General features: G+C 46.6%; 1 protein-coding gene across 1 annotated transcript in view; it reads left to right on the forward strand.

Annotated features, from left to right (window-relative positions):
• The window catches only part of LOC135239039 (MAM domain-containing glycosylphosphatidylinositol anchor protein 1), a 170551-nt gene that overhangs the window by 141897 nt on the left and 5696 nt on the right, over positions 1 to 22958 (forward strand). Inside the window, exons 16-17 of the mRNA XM_064307432.1 lie at positions 3414 to 3544; positions 17548 to 17656. Coding sequence (XP_064163502.1) covers positions 3414 to 3544; positions 17548 to 17656 — 240 coding nt within the window. The remainder of the gene's footprint in view (positions 1 to 3413; positions 3545 to 17547; positions 17657 to 22958) is intronic.

Here is a 22958-nt window from a genome sequence, read left to right on the forward strand (position 1 = left end):
TGAGCTGGGTGTTTTCTGTGGATAAAAATACCCGTTGCACGAGGCTAGTCGCACAGGACCAGGGGCTTTCGAAGAATTAGTTTTGCGTGTGTTGAACCTGTCCTTAGATTGTAACTCACAGAGTCCATAGGAGTTTAGGTATGGCTGGCCATTATGGGGTTCAGTCCACTGAGGTCTGAATCATCGCTATTGAACTTAGTCACGTGACATATTCACTTGATCACTAATGGGCATGACATCACCCATTCGCAACTGAGGCCAGGGTCGATCCACTGAAATACGTATTCTCAGGGCAAGTTTTGAGAATGTTCTTACACCTTGAATTTAATTCTTACCTGGTAGTGTCAATCCGTAAAGATGCTATGAGCCGCTTGCGGCAGTGCGTTGTGAAAAGGTGTGATTTGTGTTGTTCCTAGGAAAGCCGTGTGCCTCTTGTGAATTCACGTACCGACACGCACGCCAAACACAGATATTGTTTGTGGGTTGCATATATTTGTATATGTATATTGTACCACAAACTTATGAATCCTTGCTTTATTCTTTCAATACTTGAGAGCTTTTTTTTAACGCCGAGGATCGTCATGAACATATGTACCCCTGTGGCAATAAGGGTATTACTGTTTCACCAGGGATGGTCGGACTTTGATGTTACTTTCACATATGAACCAGAGAGCAGTCCCTCTAATTAGGGAGTAAGTTGGACATAAGACAGCAATGGTGATTGGTAGCTACTTTCTGGGTCCCTGATGGTATCCCGGCAGTACTACCAATAGGCATCCACCAAATCACAGTTGGCGTGGTTCTGTTGGTTGTAACCGGTGTGCTCAGTGATTGGTGGAGCTCCTCTGGCTCCCCTGTGTGAAATGGTGATGACAACCGCATCCTAGCCTTATTCTATTATCCCAGTGTTCCATTTTGAGTGACCAGGAGGTCAGGAGGTTAAACATCACTTCACTGCTGTCACTCAAGCCGGGACTGAATGCAAGCCTGTATGGATTTCAACCCAGGCTTTTTTTTTTTTTTCTTTTTCCAGGCATGCAGTGCCTCAATGTGAATGAATGAATCGGTTAATTAGTTAATGAAGATGAAGGAAACAGTGACAGGGGGAAACACAGCTGGTGGGGTTGGGGGAGGGGGGGGGTATGCATCCTCTGAACACGCTACGGCGTGACTAGACAGTCTCTAGGTCCTTCTCTCTCAGGCTCTCTCTCTCTCTCTCTCTTCTCTCAGGCTTCTCTCTCTCTCAGGCTCTCTCTCTCTCAGCTCTCTCTTCTCTCTCTCTCAGGCTCTCTCCTCTCTTCCAGGCTCTCTCTCTCTCTCTCTCTCGTGTGTGAAGGACAGGAGAGCCTCAGAAATGCGTGGCGGTGGCGGCGGGGTTGGCGCGCGCTCCGTTCGGTGCGCCTTCGGGCGGGGCGCGTGAGGGCGGGAGGCAGATTGGCAGCATAATGTGCGATGCGCGTGTGGGCGGGAGTTTCGCGCGTATGTGTGTGTGTGTGTGTGTCACGGGAAAACAGTGACAGGAGCGCCAGATGGTAGCGAGCGGAGCGGAGTTTGCGTCCCACTTAAAAAACTTGACCACGTCATGACCGGCAGTCAGCGAATTCAGCTATGCTCAGTTGCTCTTTTCCAGAAAAGATAGATAGTTAAGCTAAGATAGATAGTTAGTTTATTGTCATTCCTTCTCCTTACAGGTTATGCAAAGAGTAGAACGAAATATAGTGCCCCCCGGGGCCATAGTGCAATACTTAAAAACAGAAAAGATTAAACAAGCAGTAAAAACAACGCAATAAAAACAGAACGTACAATAATAAAAGCAGCAAACTTAAAAACTTCACTTAAGATGAAGTGTAAAAACAGCAGACTGTCTGACCGTTAAAGTGCTGAAGTGCTTATGTAAGTCGATGATGATAAAATGATACTTATTGTGTCTCTTTGTCAAATTCTGTTCCATCAACCATCACCATCATCATCCATCCATTCATCATCCATCTTCCATCATCCATCCATCCATCCATCCATCTATCCATCTATCCATCCATCCATCCATCCATCCATCCATCCATTCATCCATCCATGCGGCCCGTTACTGTTGTTCTCCGTGTACAAGGCAGTTAGAAGGCATTTCCCTCAAGACGCTTTTTTTCTTCCCCCCTCAATTTTGGCCGCATAAAATCATAAGCGATTGGTCGTGCCATTGCTGCGATGGCCTGGATTTGCGTGAGTGTGTGTTGGGGGGGTAGGGGGGCGGTTCGGGGGGGGGGGGAGGGGGGGTTGGTCGCATGCTAGGTGCCCGCTTGGCGCGCGCGGCTCCCGAGGCCAGCTGCCTCATCCTTTTCCGCGGCGGTAATAAACCAGCTGAGCTGTGCTGCCACCGCGGCTGAGGCCTGCACAGCTGGCGGGGCCAGATTGCACACACCTGACCGACCGGCGGAAACTGCTCCTGAGCGGCCCAACGGGGAATAGCATGCTCCATTTTAAACTCCTAACTGACTGGGGCTCCGCTTGCCGTCAGTGCCTGGCGCGTGCTATATAACGTACACTATATGTGGCATAATAATGTCATACTCATAATGGGATTATGAGTCACCTGATCATCCTGAGAAACTGCGAGTGGACGGTGACTATTTCTGCATTATTTATGCGGTGCGATTATGAATATGAATGAGGGGAGATTAAGAGTTGGGCTCCAGGGATGCACCTGGAATGTGTGATTTTATTCTTGATATATGACCCACATCTCTAGCCGTGGCTGCGATGTAGCCTCTTGTCTTCCCAGCGGAAAGCGCTTGCCTTTGCCTGCCCCATTCAAATATCCAAACTTTATTGTACGCCGCTCTCCTCAAAAACCACAAAGGAAAAAACAGTATTATTATGCATTAGTCACACGGGTTGATGTCTCTCTCTCTCTCTCCGCAGAATTGATTTCTTTCATCAAAACCACAGCGAGTGGGCAGTGAGGCAGCTCAAACACACACGTAAACAAACACACACTTCTGACAGGGACTTCTGAACACCGGTGCCCAGGTTTAATTTTAATGCCAGTGTGTTGCACTACATGGAGTGAAATTTGAAGGACACGGTGAAGGAACTGCTCTGAAGATGTGACACCCCCTGCTGTATACTCACAGTGTCTCTCTCTCTCTCTCTCTCTCTCTCTCTCTCCCTTATGCTCCCTCCTACTATCTCTCTTATTCTGTCACTCACCCTTCTCTCTTTTTATCTCTGTCTCTCTCCCTTATTCTCCCTCTTACACTGTCTTACCATCACTCTCCCTCCCCCTGTCTCTTTGTCTCCCTCTCTCTCTCTCTCTCTTTCTCTGTCTCTCTCCCTCCCCCTGTCTCTTTGCTCTCTCTCTCTCTCTCTCTCTCTCTCTCTCTCTCTCTCTCTCTCCATCCCTCTCCGTTTCCTCTCAGGTTCGCTGAACGTTTTTTTGCGAGTGAAGAGCATCGCCATGATGGAGACGCCGGTCTGGGCCGTCTCGGGGAACCAGGGCCCCCAGTGGAAAATGGCCAGAGTTCCAGTCACTCCCATTGGTCCATTCCAGGTAAACGCTTTACGCACTCGCGGCGGCGGTGGTGGCGGCGGCGGGGGCGTCGTGGTCGCGGCTCGCCCCCGCGGGTCGCGCTCTGGGGGCCGCGGTTGACCTCAGAGGTCACAGTGTGCGGGGCCGATGGGGCCCCTGGGTTCTGACACTGATGCTAATGTGACAGCACGGAGGAGAGCCCGCTGGACCGGCTGCTGCCAGACACAGAGCAGAGAGCTGATTGGGGTTTGTTTTGTGAAGTCTGCTGTGAAGTCCCATCAGTGACTAAAACAGACCTACCATAGTGTACGCATATGTGTGTGTGTGTGTGTGTGTGTGTGCGCGCACACGTGTGTACGTGTGTGCCGGTATATGAATGTTTATTTTGGTATTTTTGTGACGTTATACCTGTTTATATTCTCAGAATATGTAAGTTTGTAGGTGTGCATCTACTGTGTGTGAGTGTTTGTGTGTATTTGTCTTTTTATGCTTGAGTATCTATTTCTCACTTGTGTGTGGCGCATGTCTGTGCCTGTGTGTGTGTGTGTGTGTGTAGGCGTTTATGGTGTTTGCCTCTGTGGTGTCTGAGTATGAGCGCACGTTATGTATGCATTTCACCGGTACCTTCCCTATGGTGAAAGTGATCTATGAGCAGAGGTGGTGGTGGATTGGATGATGCTTTAGGAGAGAGAGAGTCATTCGCTTGGAAGGAAAGTACAATGTTATCTCACCATTAAACACTAATAGCCCGGTGTAAAGGTCATTCGTGCTCCACGCCATAATTTAATGGACGGTAGCGTTAGTTATAGACCGCTGCCTCCTGCTCCCATTAAATATTTAGGTGGAGCGAGATATTGGAAGAACTAAATTAGGGGAAAAACTCAGACCGATAAATCACCAAAAAAGTGTTTACGGAAGGTTAAAGTGGTTTTGTGAGGATGAATGTGTCGGAATAACAAACATCAGGTGATTAAATCCGATCTTTTCTCCATGTTTATAGCACTTGCCCAACGTCCTCACCTCCTCTACACATTTTTTCCAGCGTTTGTGGTGTCCCTTGTGCCTCCCTTATGCTCTTCAGTAACTCCGAGAGCTATTTTTTTTAAAAAGAAAAGAAAAAAAAACAAAACATCCGCTGCAGTGCCTGGCCGTCAGAGTTAACTTCTTTAGCGGACTAAGCGAAGTTTCCCCAAACTGTCGCGGTGCAATGATGGGGAGCTGGGCGTTCCTCCTCGGCCTGGGCTGGTGCTCTTGGCCCCCCTCGGAAAGGCGGTGGCGAGGGATCCCGTAGCTGTCTCAAAATCCGGCGTTTCTCGCCCGCGAGGAGGAAAAACGTGCAAAAAAAAGTGACGCCGTGTTTGCGCCTTCTCTCCCGGAAGACTCTCTCGTTGTCGAGTCTCGCTGACGCGTTGGGTCGGGGTCGCCGCTGGTTCCCCAGGGGAATGCCTGTGCGATGGCAAAAGGCACATCGACCCGGGCAATCGAACCCGTTTCGCTTCGCTTCAAAATGGTGCCCACCTGCCCAGCCCACATCCGGGTGCGCGCGGATAACGAATCAAGCGTGCGATCGAGCGGCTCCTGCCTTCCCACGGCTTTCAAACAGACAAATCGCAGCATTTAGTATTTATATCTGCGTAGTTCCCCTCTTTTGTATGCATTAGGGTTCACGCCAGGTTCGCACTCTGAATAAACTATGTGGGTTTCGGGGTGTCTTAACGCCCCTTTTCAAATCAACAAATTCATTCAGTGCGTTTACGGCATATGCTGCCTGTGCGGGATCTTAATGCGCTGCTGATGAAAGTTTGAGGAGACGTACAGTAACTCACCGAAACTAGCGGTGTGTGCGGTGCCAGCCCAGCCGGAAGCCCGCGCCTCTCTCTCTCTGCCACATGCTGATTGACACCTGGTTTAGTGGGTGATTCAGTTGCCCGTACAGTCAATTACTCAGATGAAGGAGTACAGACCAGAACCCCGTGGGGGTGGGGGCGGGGGCGGGGGGTGGCGGGGGGGGAGTGCGTGACGCTGGCTGTCGGTGGAGACTTAGAGGAGGACGTGTTTACCCAGGCAAATTCAGGGATGACCTGATTCGGAATTTAACGTCGGACAACCCGTACTGAAAAATGATATAAGAAAATACATGCAAACTACTATATACGTACTTATACTCTGTAATGTATTTATTACATATATATTTACATATGTTTCAAATATATTGTGAAAATCCAGTCATCCATTATATATATACTCGCGTATTCGCATACATTTAATACGTGCTTACATATAGCACACATATTCAAAATATATTTAAATACATGTTGTTCGTTTATGTATTTCATAAATAGATTACACAATATACTTAGATATATTGAAATATATTGAAATATATTACCTTTTTTCCGTATGGGAAGGCAACCAGGCCTCGTCCCGTCCAAACGTGTGGCAGAAATCGCAGAACGTGAAGACGCAGTTTCATTGGAAACGAGTGGGCGTTCCTTTCTTTCCCGGCTCTTAATAATTTATTCTAGCAGACAAACTGCGAATGCTCACTCAGGACGACAGCTGCTTCGCCTTCGCAGCCACAAACTCTATTTCAGTTTTCTTCCCCCCTCTCTCTCCTGTAAAATGACATTATATTACATTACTTGTCTGTTCTATTGTATCCAATTATATTTTTTATGTCTGACAGCATTACCAATTACTCCCTGCTTAAACTCCAGTGAAGTTATTATATATTGCTTAGTGCTTAGTGTCCCTGGTGTTACAGACAGGATAGATCCAGGCACTGTAATAATAACAATGGTAGATTATTAATCGGAGATTCAAGCAGAGGTTGCGAAAAATTTGACAGATTTGGACTAAAACGAAGTGCTTGAATGGCCTGGACCCATCGTCAGCTTGTCGCCAGGTCCTCCGGGGCAAGTTTGGGTTTAAATGTGCCAATCGGTTAACTAGGTGTTAAGTAGAGCTATTTCATATCCAGTTATCTGACAGCAGTAGCGGTCTGCGTGTTGATTTGGCAAATCAGCCAGGCCTCAGGGGATTGGACAGCGGCAGTCAGTGTGAAAGACCTGAGAGGACACTGAGCGTCATACACATTTCAGCTTTTATCACACATGTGTGGATTGACCATAGTAAAAGAGTAGGTTTTTTTAAATAAATATATATTTTTTAAAAATTCTCCTCCATTGCTTTCAAGTAACCAGTAGTGATTGTTACATCAGAATTAGAATGTTCAGTTAAGAATGTTCTAATCACATATCTGTGACATCACACCTTAAAGGGTTAATAATAAGGCCTGAAAGATCTGGGAGTCTGTGAGGAACTGCACGTGTGAGACTGCATGTTGGTTCTCGGGTCACAGATACAGGGCACCCATGTGCAGCAGTTCAGGGCCCCCGCCCAAAAAAAGATGCCACATCGGGCCCCGCCACCCCGGACCATCACAGAAAAGCCTATGTTCTAATATTTACTGTCAGTCTGGGCCCTTGGAATCGTTGTAATCCCCCCACCCCCACCCCCCCCCTCTCTTATAGAACCCGTGGCAGACGGCCGCACATCGGGGAAAGCTTTGCACCCTGTGCCATACATAAACTTAACAACACTCCTCTCCCGCTGTGATTTGTGATTCCTATTTAAGCGCGGCTCGATATCGCGGCTCGGCGTTTCTGCTGTGCTGTTGTGCTGTAATGTCGGGGTGTTCTTCGCCGCGCGGCGTATGATTCAGTGTGTCACGCTTTATTGGCTCATGTGTTCTGTGGCTGGCACCGGCTGTGAAAAAGAATTCCCCTTGCAGAGGACAATCATCTGTCTTTTTTTCTATCTATCTATCTATCTATCTATCTATCTATCTATCTATCTATCTATCTATCTATCTATCTATCTTTCTGTCTGTCTGTCTGTCTGTCTGTCTGTCTATCTATCTATCTATCTATCTATCTATCTATCTATCTATCTATCTATCTATCTATCTATCTGTCTGTCTGTCTGTCTGTCTGTCTGTATATCCATCTATCAGATCTACCAGTTTGCACATTAAAATTCGCTAATTTCTGCAGAGATTGTCACACTTTGCTTGCACACCAGTATTAAGTTCACGCCATTAATCATAACTCAATAATATGTTGCTTTCATCATGATTATTTTAAAACATGATTTAATTAGCAAATTCTAATTAAGAAGAAGCAAATTATCTTAGAAATTCTTAATAGGTAGATGTGACATTGTACTCTGAACTATATTTAAAAAAACATGCAGGAGATCAGTCTATAATGAGTTCATTATGGTTTGTGGGATGTTGTTCCAATAATTAATTTTCTTTAAAAAACATTTTAACACTGTATATGCCCTTATTTTAGACTTTTCCTCAATTTGGAATAACCAATAATATTGGGTAGACCCATCACGTTGACCAATCATGTTGGTTGGCTCATCACATATATTGAGAATAGGCTTAATTAATGCGTATTAAGACGTTTAAATGCTTCACAATAAAAGGGCAATCAGGCCTGTGCAAATGATCGCCAGTGATCTTTCAGTGCAGTATATTTGGCAATTATGCACCCCTGTGAAATGTATTTATCATTATGTTTAAAAAAATTTTTTTTTTTTAAAGTCCATGTACAACATATTTCAGAATATTCCATTTCTGTGACTGCCTCTCATACGACACAGTGTCCCCATCACCGCATTGGAGCATTGTGTGTGTATAGATGGCCCACGAGGAAGAGGGTGTTTTACTGTCCCACAAGTAAGAAGGCATTTTACTGGCCGACGAGGAAGAAGGCTTTTTACTGGCCCACTTACACAATTGCAGCCACTGCCACTGCAAGCTTGTTTCCCCAAGAGGTCTCCCATGAAAGTCCTAACTAGGCCTCCCTTTTCATTTCAGCTACTACAGGAGTGAGGGGGGTAAAGGATGCCATGAGCACTGGCCTTGTTGCGATTCTTGCAGCACGTCCTGTAGGGCAGGGAATTATGGGAGACAGTAATTCAGCTAAGTGCCCTGAATTTATAGTGAGTTTAACGCCTGTCTTTATAATGCCACAATGTTTGATTGTGTTTTTTTTTTTAAATAAGGGGAGGGTTGCAAATTGTAATGCCTGTCGCTATTTCAAATAATAATCCATAACTGCTTCTAGCCCCGGAGGGGGGGGTGGGGGGGGAGTCACATCTCTACTACAGCTCTACAACAGCCAGAGGAATAGGAGAGAGAGACAGAGAAAGGGAGAGTGAGAGTGAGACAGAAAGGGAGAGAGAGAAAGGGAAAGAGAGAGAGAGACAGAGAAAGAGAGAGTGAGAGAGAGACAGAAAGGGAGAGAGAGAGAGAATGAGGGAGAGAGTAAGAGAGAAAGAAAGGGAGGCAGAAAGTGAGAGAGAGAGAGAGAGCGAGGGAGAGAGTGAGAGAGAGAGGGACGGAGAGAGAGAGAGAATGCTCATGCTGTTGCAGTTGTCACAGAGCCTTCTTTGGTTTAACTGGGCTTGATTCCTCGATTGTTAATGAATGGAAATAATAAAGCTAATATAGTAAAAAAAAAAAACTCAGCCTAGTGTCCTGTCCAATTTGAAGTGCTCATTAATGGAGCACAGATTCCTTTTCAACGCTCATCAAATATTTATGCCCACTTTTGCTCTGCCAGTGGAGCGGAGATCTGAGCTTCTCTGTGGCACACTGACGGCTCACAAATCAGCATGCTGTGCCCCCACCCCCACCCCACTTTCAGCACTTCCGTCTCCTCCCCTCTGTCACCCGTATCAAATCAAACATGCCCGAAATATGTTGTAAATATACAGTCTGTCGCAAAGTTGGCTGAAGTTTACTGAAAGTACGAAGTTAAATATATTGTGCACCAGTGCAATCTCTTGCAACATTTGAAAGCAGCAATAACATATAACTTATATTTGGCGATATACTGTGACACGTTGTAATGTGCTGATCGTATATATTTCAATATATTTTCAAATATATTCCTGTTCTGTGAGGAACTCTGTAAGGCACAGGCCTCAGAATCTCACCTGCCCCCAGTCCGCGTGACGCGTTAACTCAGCTAAGGGTGTAGGTGTTTGGGTGTTTAGTCAGCAGTTTTGGAGTAGAGTGATGGTCATGGCAGCACAGCCATAAAACTACGGTGGTCTATCCGTACAGAGATTCATTTTACATTCACTCACAGAAACATGTTGCTGCTTCTCTCCTGTGGTGAGCAAGCTTTACGTATTTTTCTAGTCCTGGCTAAGTATACTAGACATACTAGAGCAAAGAGAAAAGGTGATTTTCAAAATGTACAAAATGTATCAATATCCCCACAGCAGTACTTCAGACTTTGACAGTATTATATATCGTACTACTGCCAAATATATTGCATTACTGTCTAAATATGTGGCAATAATGTGTATAGGACAGCAGTGTAATATATTGTAATATATATATAAATATTTGCCCAAAAATATTCCATATTCTATTCCATATCCGCAAGGGGTCATGAGATACACTTACGTATTTGTCATGAACATGTTTTTTTCACAAATAAGAAATCCTTGCAAATGGTCATAAAAAATGTGCACAGTGTTAGCTAGGCAAGGGCAGTATAAGCACAGAACCCAGCTCTTACATGGCTGTGCGTAAATTGACATCAACTGAACAGACATTATAGGGCGGCAGTATAGTATAGTGGCTAAGGAGTTGGTCTTGTAGCCTAAAGGTCGGAGGTTCGATTCCCCGGTAGGACACTGCCGTTGTACCCTTGAGGCAAGGTACTTAACCTGCATTGCTTCAGTACCTTCAGTACATATCCAGCAGTATAAATGGATGCAGTGTAAGTCGCTCTGGATAAGAGCGTCTGCTAAATGCCTGTAATGTAATGTAATGTAACATCTCTCTGTCTTCTCAAAGACCTGTTCGCTGGACTCATTTCGCCTGTAATTACCCTACACTGCAGTTTACTGGAAACATTGACATGGAGACATGCATTAAACAGTGAAAGCATACAGCTTTGATCAGAACACCAGCATGGGAGTTTCGTATAGGTTTTTTTTTTTTTTACAAATAACCTCTTCTTGCTACATCTGAAACACTCCGGCTCGCTTTCAATGGAATTAGCCGGGAAAAAAAGGAGCCGTTTCTCCTCCTGCCTTCATTTTCAGTCAAAGCTCTTTTTTCTCCATTTCTTTCTTTTCTTTTTTTTTTTTTTGGAACCAATCAATGTTAATGACTGAGCCGCTTTCTTCTGACAAAGGGAGTTACAGGGAGTTGTGATGGTGTTGTTTTCAGTCTCTGGCTGGCATTTTATTTATCTATTTCTCTTTATCGATCGCTTTAAGCAGGCACGGAGTCCCCCCGTCTTTGTTCTCACGCCACAGAAAGATTCAATCACTTTTCAGGATGCCTGTGGAATTTCCCCGTGAAGCAGTATCGGTGGAAACAGACAATGCCAGCCGCTGTTAGCTGTTAGCTGTTAGCTTTGTTTCCTACGTAATGTTTGCACTGGTATTAATTCCATGTAAACAATAAATAATGGAAATAACTATTCGTCAAGGTTAATTGCTTTTTGGTCGATAAGGCCGTTGTTTTTAACAGGAAAAAAAGTCATGAATTTCCCCTTGGGAGGTTTTTTTTTTTTTGCGTTCAGTGTGAAGTTTTGTACCGTCTTTCTTTGTAGATAAAAAGACCACAGCTCTTGTTTATTGCTCGGTGCCACTGTTTTAAAGGTAATCAAGACCGCATGAAAGCCAGATCGGAAAACTTTGATGAAAGCGTATTTCTGAAAACGTGCCTGAATATTATCACTCAGCTGTAAAACTTTAAATTAGGCAATCCGAGCTGTCCCTGAAACTGGCCTGTTGCTAAACAGAAAAGCCGCCTTCAAATCAGCGTTGATTTCCCACATGGCGTTGATTTCCCGCCTGGCGTTGATTTCCCGCTCGGCAAAGTGTTCGCTTTTGAGTAAACACTGACAGTACATTTTATTCTCATGGTGAACATTTCTATCCCTTGTAGCCTCATGTGGACACTGGAAGTGTTGAATTCACACTGAGCACCTTACTGTGCCATATTTCTGTCTGCTGTTACTGCGATATGTTCCCCACCCTACTGCTTATGCTCCTGAGTCTGCACATGTAACAGATGCCATGGCTGTCAATATATGCCGGTACGAAAGTTATAATTAAGGTGGAACAAAAAGTTTGGCTGAGAATCAAGCCTTCAAACCCGTCAATAGCACCGAGTAAGCCCTTAATAAAGCGTAGAGCTGCACCAAGTCGCCTTAGGAGGCCCTGTCGAGGCGCTGTTTTCGCCGGGGCGGTCCTGGCGGGACGGCGGGTCTTTAGCGTTCCCGGCTTGCCCCTGCGCGTCGTGTCAGAGAGCGCAGCCGTGCCCGGAGAGAGCACGCCCCAGACGGGGCACCGATCGCCCGTAGAGGGATGGCACGGTTCTGGCTCGAATGTTTTTTGAACATTATGGGTCTGAGCTCAGCTGGTGCCAGCACTGAGGCTGGGGAGGCAGACCAAAGGGCAGGCCTTTTCAAAAGAGGCCAGTTCTGTGGGGGTGGCGCTGAGCGATTACTGTCTTCATAAACCGATTATTATTTCAAATAGATTTTAAGGAAATGATGACTGTTTTGGTAGTGATTGTCTATTATTTTGGTGTGAACATAATTGTGCAAAACTGTGACTGCTAAAAGATTTTTTAAATTATGTTTTTTTTTTTTTTTTTTTTCAGAGTAAGCATTGACAGAATGAAAATCTGGTAGAAACTTGAAAGCACAGTTTGTGGGCAAGTCTGTTCTTTTGTTGATTTAGTGTTTTGTTGATTTTCATTTTTCAAGATTTTGGCGATATGGGTCTGTTCCTGTCTGTTAGAGCTTTAGGACTGTGTTATTTTAGTTTTTAGCTCCTTGGTCATTTAGTCAAACGCTGACAAAAAGACAAAGACAACACAATGTATTCACCAGAGTAGGACAGCTACATGCATTGCAGTGTAGTTTCAGTGTAGTTTGCAATTGACCCAAATCAAATGCATTGTTAAGGAAAGTTTTACAGAAACCATACCATTACCAGTTCCTCATTTAGTGCATATGGATGTTGGGTTTTAAAGCAGAAGTGCACATAAATCATTTTGCTGTAGATTCTGTTCCAAGTTCTCTGGAAAAAAAAGCAGGAAAAAAGCAGTTTCAGTGCCTCCGAAAGATAAATCTGAATTAAAACGGTAGTCGTCTGTAAAATGTTTTTTTAAATTTTTTTATTTTTTTACAGATGACTTGATATCAGATCTATGGATAGCACTACTGTGTTAAATGTTTCAGATTCTGAAGTGGTTATTTGTCTTACTGGAATGTTGAAGGCTATAGGAACAGTAGGTAAATTACATTGTGATAGCTATATCCTATCCATTTTCTAATACTGTGTTGTCTGTTGGTAAAAAAAAGCTCATGAACTTGTAGTTAATACATTTTATTATATGGTTGGGAGTTCTTATTCATCACATTATCACCTTTACAATCACCTGTTGTATGCTTTATAGGATGAGGTATTTGCAAAATTGCTACTGAGAATTATACTAAATCCCAATTATAGAATTTTATAATGAATAAATATGACCTTTGGATTCAACATTTTTTCACAAATCACTATATGAAAGTCAGTAAAGGCTATTTTGCTAAATTGACCTGAAATCATCTTGAATTTGTCTGTTTTCTTTAATGAATTGGTATCCTAGGAGTTCTAAGTGGATTGCCTGCAGAAACAAATTGTTATTCATGCATTATTTTGCATTTCGTGGACAATTGCTCTGAGTCAGTCCAGAAAAACTCAAGGGCCTACCCTCTAATTATTTATTCTGTTCCCTTTTGACCTAACAAGCAACAATGTCCATTATTCCCCTCCCCCCCTTTTTTGTTAAGCAGTGTGCATGTAATAAACAAGTAATGTGTCCCTATTTATTGCACGACACATATTCTGGTTAGATGACACGACAGCAGTCGTCTTGGCCATTTCCCGCCACAGATTTTTAGCGGGGAGAAAGAAATCAATGCGTCCATGAAAGGTTACAAGCACCAATGAAATGCAGCGTTTTAAATGGCTGCTTTGCCGCCTTTTATAACCGCGGTGCCCGGCATCGCAAAGGCCGACCTTGGAACAGCAGCGAAGTCCAGTAAGCCAGAGCGGAGGCAACATCAGAGAAATGAAGGAAGGCAAAGTCAGACTGGGCCAGTGGTGGGGGTGGGGGTGGGGTGTGGGGTGGTGGAATGGGGGCGGGGGGGTGGGGGGGGGGGCGGAGATTGGGATTCTAATTAGCTGCTCTTAATTATGATTCCCGTAAAAATGGCCCTTTCATTATTCCCACTCCGCACGCTGCTGGTCTCTGCCCAAGTTGGTACAGATCTCTCTCTTTTCTTTCACTCTCTCTCTCTCCCTCATCTCTCTCTCTCTCTCTCACACACTCTCTCTTTCTCTCTGTCTTTCTCCTTTTCTCTCTCTCTCCCTCATGCTCTCTCTCTCTCTCTCCTTTGCTCTCTCTCTCTCTTTTTCTCTGTCTTTCAGTCTTCCCTCTCTGTCACGCAATGTCTTCTCTACCTCTTACTCATGCATGCACACATTCAGGCATGCACGCACACACTCACACACATACGGTACACACGCACACACGCACGCACACACACACACACACACACACACACACATTTGGAAAGTCTTCATTATCGCATTTCTGGATGTTCTGAATTTTGAACGCTTCTCGCCGTCTTGACATGACATTCCCAGCGCACCCATCCGGCCCTTGCATCTGACCGCCTGACTCCGACTCTTGACTCTGACATCACGCTCAACCCCCTGACCGCTACGCTACGCTACGCTGGGGCACCGGTGTAGCGTGATGCTTTTGGCAAGTGCGCTCGCTCGCTCTCAAGTAGCAGGTCCAGTTCCCAGGTGGGAGGGAAAGCCTTTGTACCCTCCAGCGAGAGACACTTGACCTGAATCGCTTGGGTAAATATCCAGCTGCATAAATGGCCTGTGTGTGTATAAGAACATAAGCTCTTTAAGTCGCTCCGGATCGGAGCGTCTGCTGGAGTAACCCTTCATTAGAGCGGAGAATTTAGACCAAATAACAAAGTTAGGGAATAAATAAAGTCCCCGGGCAGAGGGAAAATCGCCGTGCGTCCACATCCCCCCCCCGGTCCCCCCGGAGTACTCCGGGTGCGACTTCTGTCCGTGTAATTGCCGTGGTTGCGTGTGCGGTGTGGCAAGACGCCTTAATGACTGCGCGCGCGTGTATGTGTGTGTGTGTGTGTCTCCACTGTGATCCAAGGTACCAATTAGCATGGCAAAAAGAGTGCTGTGCTCCTGCACCGACAATGCCAGCAGACAAATTGAATTAACCTGCATTGCAAACAAGAGGAGCGTGGATGTCTATTAAGCCCCTCGCCCCCCCCAACCCCGCCCCCCCCGCTTTCCCTCTCAGACTCCTCTCCATTTCTTTATTTGTTCAAAGGCATCACTTTGTCCAAGGCCTTTGGGGGATTAAATTAGAGAGCAGTTGACAAGAATGGGCTCTTCAAAGTTTCCCTTCTCTTTGTGCGTAATTAAGGCAGAGGCTGTTCTCCTCGGCAGCCCTGAAACCCCCCCCCCCTTCCCAACCACACAGCGCTCTGACCCTTCCCCCGTCAGCCATCTCCATGGCGATCCCACAACCCACTGGCATCATGGTCCAGTTCCTGCCCGTTTCCAACGGACAGAGGAGCCTGCCAAAAACCGCTCAGACCGTTACCAGCCCCCCTGGACAGGGGCTGCTGGGGGGCTCGTCCAGCTAAGGCACCGTTATGGCACGGATGGGCCCAGTGGTCCAGGATTGACTCCCAGTCCTGTCAGTACAGACCAGTGGTAGCCAACCCTGTTCCTGGAGATCTACCGTCCTGTAGGTTTTCACTCTAACCATAGCAGAGCACACCTCATTCAGCAGCTTGAGATCTTGTTGAGCTGCTACTTTGTCGAGTCAGGCGTGCCAAATTTGGGTTGAAATAAAAACCCACAAAACGGTAAGATCTCCAGGAACAGGGTTGGTGACCACTGGTATAGACTGTGGATGGCAGCTCCGCAATGGCACCACTTGATTGGCGGCACCGTCACCCAGGGTTACGGAAGGTTCAGCCCACAGTCCACCTGTGAAGCTGCACTTGAACTTGACTCATCTCTGCGCACACCTGACTCACGAGCTGCGGCAGTAGTAAGCGAGCATCAGCGCTGCGTGCTTCAGCGGTGAACACAAGCACATGCGCACGCACGCACCCATCTGCTCTGTCGAGTCGATGGCGAGGGTCCCAGATATGAGAGCTGATGCATGACTGGGCACCCCAAGTTGGGGATGAAAAATTTAGAACACACATACAGATGCGCTCAAATGCACTTGCAGTAATACACCCTGCTGTACGGTGCAGCAAAGCAGGTTAGGTATTTTGCTCAAGGGTGCAATTGCAGTGACCTACCTGGAAACTGAAACAGTTACCGTAAGGTTACAAGCCCAGTCCCCTAACCATTATACTACGCTGCCTACTACACTTGCCACCCACCCATGCACGCACACAGACATGCGCGCACAAAAGCACACACGCATGCACGTACAGTACACGCAGGCAGGGCCGGCGTGCATGATGCCTGGGCTCGGGACAAAGTCATGTCAACGGGCCCCGCACCCAATGGCCAACATTTTTGAGTGAGGATCACTCTCTCTCCAGGCATGGCACGCCACACACCTGGACTCATTCCACGCTATTTATTTCTGGAAGGAATCTGTTAGCCTTGCATTCACTTGGCCGCGGTGAGAGTTAAAGGGAGGCTGAGATCTGAGCTGTGTTTGTGGACACAATGCCCTCTGTCCTTGATTGTGAAATGTGCATAGAGTTTTAGCGGTGTGGATATATAACCACATAACCCTCAAGTGCGCAGCCCACCTGCTGAAATGCATTAATAGCCCTCCTGACTGAAGTGGTGTAGAAGCTCACAGACATGCAATGCATCATTAAAAGCCAAGGAGTGGGTCACCGTATAAATATCTTGACTGGATTTTTATTTATTTATTTATTTTTTCTTTACTGATGTAGAAGCAAGAATCTGTGAGCTATTTGCTTCTTCTTGGTTTCTCATTTCAGTTCCAATAAACCAATATTAGCCCCTATTCTGGGACGAAAAGCAGTAAAATAGAAAAGTTTGCCGTTTGTGTGTGTGTGCGTGCGTGTGTGTGTGTGCGTGTGTGTGTTTTCCAGTGCAATACAGATACTGTTTGATTAGCTTTGTGGAATGGGGTTTAGGCCCCTGTTACCAGGGTAATTAACCTGTCAATCAAAGTGTGGGCTGCTGTGCAAGAGGAGGTATAAACGTGTGTATTCATCAGCCGTGTTTCCATTAGCATGAAGTTAGCCAACCGACGATTCAACCCGACGATGTCGATTCAAAATTTTTGTGCTGTAGATTGAAAAAAATAGAAAATTGGTCTAAGGCAATGAAAATGAAAGTATTTTCCCCTGTTGGACTCATATGTACTGTGTTAACAGAGTTGAAATAGCCCTGGATATTTTACTGTGCCCAAACGACCTTACACATTTGCAACATGCATAAAGCACTGTTCTCTAAACAGCATGAATAATTCAACTCGTGAAGCGCAAATCGCACGGCTCCACGTTTCTGACATTTTGAGGCACTTTTTTGCATCCGACCAGAAATGGGAGATAATTCTCATTTGTTTGTTTGCCCACTCGCTCACTCCTTCTGTTTAACCACAGAATACAGGAGTTGATGAGCTGATTACAGTGCTATCACAGGAGGACAGTTTCCTATTTACTGGATAAATAAACTCGGTTCCTCACATTATGTAGCAAGAATGTGGAGCGCGGACACGGTCCATCAATATGCAAACCAAAAAATGTGAAGGTTTAAAAAAAAAAAAAAAAAATCCTTCTTCTTGTTTTATAGGGCATAGTCTGCCTTGTTTTTCGTATAAAGGGAAGTGATGTAAGAAGTGATGTCCGCCTTCCCGTTCCTCGCAGGTGGTGTTTGAGGGCGTGCGGGGAGCCGGGTACGAGGGCGACATCGCCATCGACGACGTCTCCGTCACCAAGGGCGTGTGCAAGCAGGAAAAATCCATCTCCAACCAAGGTGCGTCATGCGCGTGTGTGCTTGCGTGCGTGCGTGCGTGTGTGCGTGCGTGCGTGCGTGTGTATGCGTGCTTTGTCCTCCACCTGCGGAAACATGGAGGGAAGGCTGAGAGAGTTCCGTCAGGTGACGGAGGGCGAGGAGAGAGAGAGGGAGAAACAGAGAGAGAGAGCGATTTCATGTTGACGTGTTCCTTTTTCTCATCCGACAATCTTTAGCAGGACAACTCTACAATTTTGAGATGCCAATAAAGCTTATTGAATCGAACGGAATTAAATTGAATCGAGAGGGAGGGGATGAAACAATGTCAGGCAGTGAAAGAGACAAAGAGTAAAGGAGAGTGAATAGAGGGGGATGGAAAAGAGCTAAAAAGAGAGGAACGCAGAGGATGACGGGGAGTGCGTGAGTGAGGGAGCTGAAGGTACAGCAGGAGAGAGATAGAGAGACGAGAGGACTAGAAATAAAGGTGGAGAGAACAAGGTTTGAAGACAGAGAGAGAGAGAGAGGGAAACAGAGGGCTGAGCCTGTAAGAGTGCAGCAGGCCTGTTCATGGGGCAGCGGTGGCACCTGGACTCTCAGCCTTTAGGTCCAGGGGGTTGCCACATGTGCCCCTCTGCCCCACGGAACACCCCGTGTTCCTGCCACGGTTGGGGCTTCCTCAGGTCAGAGCTGGCATGACCTCACACCGTGGGTACAGGAGCACCCCCTCGCTGGCCCCCCAAACAAGTTTCTGCCAACTCGACGATTCAGAGGAGCTTGTGTGCCCCACGCCCCCCACTGCCCGCGACCCCCTAGCCAATGAAATGCCTCGGAACGCCAACCGACCGGCAAAGCCCGCCTTCCTTCCTCTGAGAGGGAAGAGCGCAGTTCATTTTATTTTCACCTCCGCTCCGGATGAGGGGAGCATCGGCACACCTCTCGCCCCCCGGAGGTGAAGGATCGGGCGGGGATGAGCGCGCCGGTGGGCCCAGATTAATGCGCCTGTCACCGGCGTCCCAAACTCACGCCACGCGGGGACGGGGGCCAGGAGAGGCGGAGCCGGAGTCGAAACGGGCTGGCCGAGCTCCGCTCGTTAACCCCGGGGGGGGAGGGGGGAGGGGGGGCTGTGGGCGGAGACCGCCCGGAGTGTTCGTGCGCCGGTATCCATGACAACGGCCAAAAAAGAAAACAAAGACGCGGATTATGAAATATTCAAAACGAGCCATTACCTTTCAGACACCTGATCTGAGACGGTGAAGGAAGCCCGTGGGAGATAATGCATGGATCCTAAAGTATACAGTGAATTATTTATTGTGGTATAAACAGGAAGTCTCATGCCGCTGGGTGTATGTGTGTGTGTGTGTGTGTGTGTGTGTGTGTGTGTGGTGGGGGTTGGATGGGGGGGAATAATGGACTATTTTGTGTAACATACATATTTTGTTTTTTTACCAGGCTTCAAATGTAACAGGTTAAACACCTGCACAAACTTTGACACATACAATGCCTGTCTGGCACAATCAAAGACATAATTAATGTAAAACTGAAATAACATTTTTTTTAACTCCAGAACGTTAACACTCCTTTAACAAATAATGACAATATTTCCACACTGTCAAGAGCTGTATTCATTATGGTTAATAGAACCACAGAATTCTGACAGTACCATATTTTTATAGCATTGTCTTCTAAAAGTTTTAAAAATATTCTATTCTGTGGGAAGCAGCCTACACACATAAAAAGTGCAGTTATATCACCTGCACAAAAATGAAACATAGAAGGCTATGCATAATAATTGAAGTGATTTGCAGGGGTAGGTTAATAAAAAATGAAATTGATTTAAACAGGTTAAATTAAATTAAATTAAAACGTAAGACATAGACTTTGTGGCTGAATTTAATCATTTAGTCGTTTTTTTATGCTGTTGCTTGATGATGCTTGGTGTAATCCTGTCCAAAAGAAGAGATGCTTTTTTTCTGCATTGACAAGACTTGGCTGGAACAGACACGTATTTTATTTTACTTTCAGCACAATATTCAGAACCATCTTCTTGCATCTGTCCCAGAACTCTCCCTGTGCAAATAGTGCTGTTTTCCCCATGTATGTGTAATTGACATACATAATGTATAATTGACATGGTAGGAAGTACAGTCCTCCTCCAAAGGGAGGTTTTTTTCAAGTGCGCAGACCGGATTTGAGTCAAAAATCCTTTCAGCCGCAATGAATTTGTGTGCTGTTTGAAAGAAATGTGCTTTTTCGGAGTGCATCAGAGTTATAATACGTTGTCAGTGTCTCTGCAACTTTTCTCATATTTTGAAACATTGGCTATTTATTTGTTTTGACTGTGCTGTGTGAGTCTCATTTTTAGCTGTCTGGTCCTATTGTACCTTTCGTGTATTCTGAATTCCCTGCTCTCCTTTCGATGAGCCGTGTTCCTGCCATGCTCCTCCATTAATGCCAGCTGTGCCCCTAGACCCTTGGTGCACTCCGTGTGCTGTGCCAGCACGGCAGTATTTAGTGAGATGTCCATCTCCTGGTCCCCAAATCTGCGGCAGAATTTGAGGCTCTGGGAATGGCATGACTCAGCAGAATGCCAACTGCCTCACCTCCTTATGCAGGGCTCGGGTGGAAGTCATGTCGGTTGGTCTATTATTTGTGTTCTGTAGAAGTGCGGCATACAGTAACATAAATTCCGGCTTGGACAAAGCTTAAAAATGCTCTTTAACTACATCCTTAAGTTTGTCAGCCTTGGGAAAATGGCTTGGCCTAATGCCACTTGCCAGGGCCACGTGTATGCTTTCAATGATCCACTGATGATGAGAATAATCGTATAATGCAATTATCAGTGAATCAATAAAAATTAATTTCACAGACAAGTACAAAATCTGCTGAAGGTTATAAACGTACTTGGAATTCTATTAAATTGTAGAGCCACCTCAAGTGATGGTACCTGACAAAAAAAAAACTGCATTGTGACATCATCTCAAACGTTCACATCGTTCACCACATGGGGCGTTTGCGGTGAATTTGAGTTATTCGCACGCAGGATTAGTGTTGTCAAGACAATCGTTTGTTTCCTTTAGCCTGCGGCAGTTTGAATTTGAGGGAGGCGTAACGTTCCATCTCAGCTGAATTCAGTCCAGTACTCCCAGTTCAAAAGGAGCCTAAATTTAATCAAACATACTGATGCACAGATACAGGGAAAACACACTGTGACCGAAATGGGGCTAACACATAACTTATTATTCTTATACACAAACACACTAATAATCAGCATTAGGTAGAAGTGGGTGGTTAAAGGTGTACAACACATGCACGCAACACACGTACGCACACACACACACACACACACACAAACGCATGCACAGACACTCAAACTCACACACAAATACACGCTCATGCATGCACACACACACGTACACACACACACGCATGCAAGGTGTCAATTTCACAAAAAGCATGCAGTGAGGTAGGTCGATGTGTATTCAGAAATGCACTTTAAATCTCCAGTTTTTTATTTTAATTTTTTTTAAAAGAATAGCCAGCAGTATTCAGTTCACAGGCCAGTTTCTTTAATGCGATGTACCGCGCCAGTTCGGAACACATACAGGCGCCCCCGTCCTGCCCAAATTTCATCGTACCAGCTGCCGCGTTCACTCGCCTGTCCACCGGAGGAGCCGCGCAGTGGTTGCGTCGGTGCAGCGCGCTGCATGCATGCGCTGCATGCATGCGCGGTTGCTGTGTTTTAGTGGGGGCGGGCCACCTGGCTGCGGAAGATACGCGCGAGCTTGTCTGGAAATGCGAGGCGGTGAAACTGAAGGGGGAAAATAGGACAAATTAACAACTGAGATTAATTGCAGCGAAGGGTCAGCCAAGCTTCCACTCTCCCTGCAGACTGACAGAAAAGCCTGAAGGACATCGGTGCGAGCAGGCTGGGTTTGTGTGTGTGTGTGTGTGTGTGTGTGTGTGCAGGCGTGCGTGTGTGTGTGTTCATGTGTGCACGTGTGTGCACAGGTTGTGTGCGTGTGTATGCGCACGTGTGTGAGCAGACTGTGTGTGTGTGCATCTGTGTGTGAGCGTGCCTGTGTGCGTTTGTGCGTTTGTGTGTGTGTGCATGTGTGTGTGTGTGTGTGTGGCCCACACTCCCATGAGCCTTTGCTTCAGCCTGTCTCCCAGGATGCAGTTAGTGAGCGTGCCCAGCTGCATTACCCAGCTGATGTATTACCTGCCCCCCAGTTGGTTGAGCGCGGAGTGCAGATGCGTTCCCCCCCCAGCCCCCCCCCCCCACTCACCCCCCCCACCCCTCCACTACCCCTACCTAAAATGAATGATGATTGCCTCTGACGTTCTGTGTACAAGCTCACACTCATAAATCAGGGAGCGACTGGAACTGGGCCCAGAGAAGGGGGACAGCGATGGCGTGGAACCTGTTGAGGAACCTGCAACCCTTCCTCAGCTCCTGCTTCCTTCCTTCCTTCCTTTCTTCCTTCCTCTTCCTCACCCCTCCTCATCCTCACCTCCTCCTACCCTCCTTTTTCTCCTCCTGAGTAGAGCAAGTGTGAGTTCAGAGTGGCTGTCAGAGTGGGGGGGAGGGCGGACGGGGGGGGGGGGGCATATCCGTGCTCTCTAACGTTCCTGGTGCAGGTTCCACTTCTCTCACCGTGCCCCGATGCTCTGTAAACAAGCAGAGCCTCCCGCCCCCAGCCCAGTCGGATACGCCGCGCTCCGTCTTCGGTAAACAACCCGGCCCGTCCCCGCCGCGCCACAGCGAGAAACGGCCCTGAGCCGTTCTGTCACTCCGCTCTCAAGTTTTAAAAGGAGGAAGAGAAGCGGGAGACATTAGGGAGGACAGGAAGGGAGGAGAAAGAGCAAAAGAAAGAGAGAGACAGAGCAGCGAGTGAGACAGACAGAGAGAGAGAGAGGGAGAGAGAGAGGGAGAGAGTTGCTGAAAGTACGCAATGTTCTCACAGAGCTTACATGGAGTCTGGAGTTGCGGGGGGAAAAAAACATGAGCCCGTATTACTCTGTCTGAACCCAATCCCCCATGGATGGGCCTGGGCCTTTATAAAAGGGAAGCTATCAGTTTCCCTTGCTCTGAGAGCCAGCATTCCTCTGGTGTGTTACTCCATCGTCTCGCTCTGTCTGAGCAGCTCTGTGTTTCCACTGCCAGTGGCAGTCAGGAGACCGAAAGGAACCACGGCAACCACACCAGGAGACCAGAAACCCCCACAATCCCTTTGGGTTCCAAGGTGATGGTGGGGGGGGATCGGCGGCATACTTCACCGCAAGGGGGTGGAAAAAAAAAAAAAAAAAACCGAACACACTGTAG

This window comes from Anguilla rostrata, chromosome 1, assembly GCF_018555375.3.
Source record: "Anguilla rostrata isolate EN2019 chromosome 1, ASM1855537v3, whole genome shotgun sequence".
Taxonomy (NCBI): Eukaryota; Metazoa; Chordata; class Actinopteri; order Anguilliformes; family Anguillidae; genus Anguilla; species Anguilla rostrata.